Source organism: Sphaeroforma arctica (assembly GCF_001186125.1).
Source record: "Sphaeroforma arctica JP610 unplaced genomic scaffold supercont1.247, whole genome shotgun sequence".
Lineage (NCBI taxonomy): Eukaryota > Ichthyosporea > Ichthyophonida > Sphaeroforma > Sphaeroforma arctica.
Window position 1 is genome coordinate 55,485 of NW_014040311.1, and position 4,041 is coordinate 59,525.

Below are 4,041 nucleotides of genomic sequence, written 5' to 3' on the forward strand. Positions count from 1 at the left end.
AGAGCTTCTAAATTTTGCATGTTTCAGTCGTGTACAAATTTATATATGTTAAAATATCTCTTGGTTTCACTGCTTTGACGTTCTAAATGTAATGATATATGAGTGAGTGCTTGCAGATATAATATACTCGCAGGTATTTGATCGTTTTACTGTATTCAAATCAAATTTTTTGAAGTGGATGTTTACTAGAGCTTTCGAATTTTGCATGTTTCAGATGTGTATATATCTATATATTAAAATATCTCTTGCTTTTGTTGTAACGATGTTGATCCTAGAGCAGTACATACAAGGGCACGTTTCATACGAGTAACATTTCGTACATCCCTTTGCACATAAATTGCTTTCATCAAGTTGAAGAGACAGTCGGACACGCTTTTCTGTATTTTATTTATCATTTCTTTGTACAAAATCAATTTATTAGCACCATACAAATCTGATCGTGATATGTTCGTTTTGTAGAATCTCAGTAAAAAATAACTATTCCAATCAACGTGTTTGCGCGTTCAACTGATGTATCCGGAAAATTCATATACGGGATAATTACACATTATCATCTACATATAGGGTTGTGTGTATTGACGTCTCTCATTGCACTCGTTCGCACATTTGCTGATAAGTGTAGATTGATACATAGGTGAGCATAGGTGCATTTAAATGAACATACTAAAGTGTTCACAGTTCATGTCACGTGTGGTAGATCATCTATTTGCGTACAATATCGAACAACTGAACAGGTGTCTCAGAAATTGCACAGGCGTATAATGGACGTGTAGTCGTATACTCCAAATGAACCGAGGGTTCAGGAAGAGGTGGTAACAAACCATGATGTGTCGGAATCGGACTATAGGCCTATAGTCAATCAAAACAACTATTGATTATAGTTTTGAAACACAAACGCGTTCAATCAGAATGAGCTAACGAGATGTGCGCCTCTTCGACTGCCATATATCTCGCCCAGTACTTAAAGGAAACGACATCTGTGAGATCTTACTAAATGCATTGTGAAAATGATAGGATTACAAGTTTAATGATTGCACAAGCAACAAACACAATAAGCAATGAGTGCATCACCGATCAGACCGATCTCTTAATATGTTTTCTTACATGGACTGATATATCTAGTGTACAACTTCACATGTACAAAGGTACCAGGCTACTAACAGGCTACTGGGGCGGAAATGCGCAATTCTCTGTAAAACTGCGCCTTGAATCTTTGGATGCACATACTAACGCTCGTTCCCATTCCTTGCTCACTCACCACATACTATTAAAATCTTCTGGACCAATCGGGCTCACTCCAACAAAAATAATCTCCTATTGTTGTATCATTTTAGTTCCACGTCGGATCACACTCGCATACTTTTGGTCTCGACCAAACTTCCACCACCAGTGCGAGGTAAACAATCTACGCCCGTCGATTATTTTCATACACTAGATTGTTGTATCATTGTAGTTCCACGCCGGATCACACTCGCATACTTTTGATATCGACCAAACGTCCACCGCCAGTGCAAGGGAAACAATCTACGCCCGTTGATTATGTACATGCACGAAATTGTTGTATCATTATAGTTCCATGCCGGATCACACTCGCATTCTTTTGATCTCTACCAAACATCCGCCACCAGTGCAGGTAAACAATCCACACCCGTTGATTCTACACATGCACTAACAACTCTACACTCGGTCCTTGCTGGCAAGAGAGATAAAAGGTTCCAATGCCCCACTTGTAGTCTCGAGGTTATAATTTTGAACTCACGATAAGAGTGCAGACTAGACGTCGCCACTTTACACATGTTGCCTCATGAGCCGTGCATACCATAACAATGACAGAGCAAATGATAGCACAGTCTTAGATACTGAAAGATAAGAGCGCCAGAAACAATGGCCATTGTGCTGACATTTACACCACGCCAATGTCATGACACATACCAGGTATCGCAGCATCTTGAATTGACTAAATCAGTAGAAATAAAAAACTGGAAAGACAACGTGGGAGACTTGACTACGGAACACAAAATCAAGCAACAAGTTATGACACTCGAATTCGATTCGCATCTGATCAATACACGTGGATAAACACTCGATGCTTAGAAAACTTCAGAGCAAGAGAACTACACTACCCAACAGCAAATACAGCTGTCACAGAACAGACCAAAACAATCGCTCCGAAACTGTACATATCAACTACAATCAGTCAGTCGAAGCCGAATGATATAAGCAATGATATAAGCTACCGAATGCATGTCCATGTATTCACTTATATTTTCTTACTCAAAACACAGGAAAGCTGACACTGCACCATTAGACTGTTCAGGAGTAATTTCCATATTGTCAGCAGCGCAACAACGAGTTTGGTAAGGGCACTAAGGAGAAAGAGAAAAACGACATAAAAACGGCGACTATCCCACCCGTACAAACAAATCACGTTACATGACCGTAAATACTCTATGTGCAGGCCAGTACAAAATCAAATAACGAATGCGCAACCAGCGATGATTATTTTTGTTAAAATACAACTAGAGTAAATGCATGATCAACAGACGTGTGATACTACATCCTCATAGGCTTTACTATATGGTTGCTACGGGAAGTAACATTAAAAACATTTAATGTTTCTTTAGGTTCAGTTTCTTGATGTAGAACTCTAACTCCTTACCCTCTAGAATGTAACCATCACAGCGACCACTCTGTCCAGGTCTGGACGAGATACACGCGTAAAGGCGTCCGGCGGTGAACTGACTGTCCACTGCATGCTCAAGCTTGACAAAGTCGGCCTTGCGGGCGGCAATTTTGTCCTGAAATTATAGATACATATTTTTAGCGAGAGGCCTATTCTTTAGCAAGAGGTATATTCTTTAGCGAGAGGTCTACAAGTAGACAAGCATCATACAACATAAGCAACCTATAATAATGAAAACATATCAATATCATAATACCAGGGCATGCCCAACAAGTAAGCTGTACTATGTTTGCCAACAAATTCAGATATAGATATAAAGGATATGCACAAGTTATGTAAGTAATACCACAATATTTACTTACAGTGACAGACTTGGACTGGGGGGCGGCAGCCTCGTCCTTGGCGACGGCCTGGCCCTTCTTGTTGCCAATGGAAACGCCGTAGTGAGCCTCATACCACTGACGGAAAGGAGCTCCATCAATCTGAACGATAGCGTTCTTCACAAGGGTATTGGTACGCACCAACTCATTGTTCGAAGAGTTGTATACCACACCAAGAATACGAACCTTACGGGAGATAGCTATAGATTGAATAACAATCAAGATTGAAACAATTAGTTATCAAGCACAAATATTATTCAATTTAAACCCTGTGTATGGATTGCAAGACTATCAACGGCGAACGCAATCCAAGCCTCGTAATACTACATATTCTTCTACGGATCACTAAAAGTACAAGCAAATCAATGATAGTATACTTGTAATTAACATACCCTCAGATCCCCAGGAGAAGGTTCCGTGATCTAGACGCAGAGCACGGAACTTCTTGTTGCCACCCATAGTGCGGACCTCATGGATGCGCTTGGCTCCAATCTTGGTCATGGCCGCAGGGCGAGCAAGTTCAAATTTACGCTTTTTGCGAAGGGGCGCACGGTGGCCACCGGTTGAACGGCGCTTGTGCCATGAATCTCTTCCCATTCCTATTTGAGAGGAGATAATCGAGAGAGGAGATAATCGAGAGAGATAGTGAGCATCTCGGTTGATAACTTCACCGTGCATTTCACTGAGCATATTTCCTATCGCAATCGGTCGGACACTTCCCATACATTATACAATGCGACCTCATTTCCGTTGGGTTTACTATGCAAGTGGAAATATACTAAGACTGGCGATTTCGTTCGTTTGCAGTCAACCTTCATTTGTGAACCCCAACACAAAACCTAGTGACGTGTAATATATTGTATGCTTACTCCTATTTTAAGATGTGCTTGCAAGTGATGAAATATATTACACACGAATAAAATCGTATAATCGCAAGTGCACAAAATGCAACAAGCACCGTATACGCATCTCAATCCC

At 40.7% G+C, this 4,041-nt stretch overlaps 1 protein-coding gene across 1 annotated transcript in view; it reads right to left on the minus strand.

Moving 5' to 3' along the window:
• Window positions 1–2,489: 2,489 nt before the first annotated feature.
• SARC_04420 (40S ribosomal protein S8) overlaps window positions 2,490–4,041 on the minus strand; it is a 2,115-nt gene continuing 563 nt past the window's right edge. The window contains exons 2-4 of the mRNA XM_014301751.1: window positions 3,456–3,662; window positions 3,046–3,263; window positions 2,490–2,798 (exon numbers count right to left, since the gene is read on the minus strand). Coding sequence (XP_014157226.1) covers window positions 2,610–2,798; window positions 3,046–3,263; window positions 3,456–3,662 — 614 coding nt within the window. The 3' untranslated portion in view covers window positions 2,490–2,609. The remainder of the gene's footprint in view (window positions 2,799–3,045; window positions 3,264–3,455; window positions 3,663–4,041) is intronic.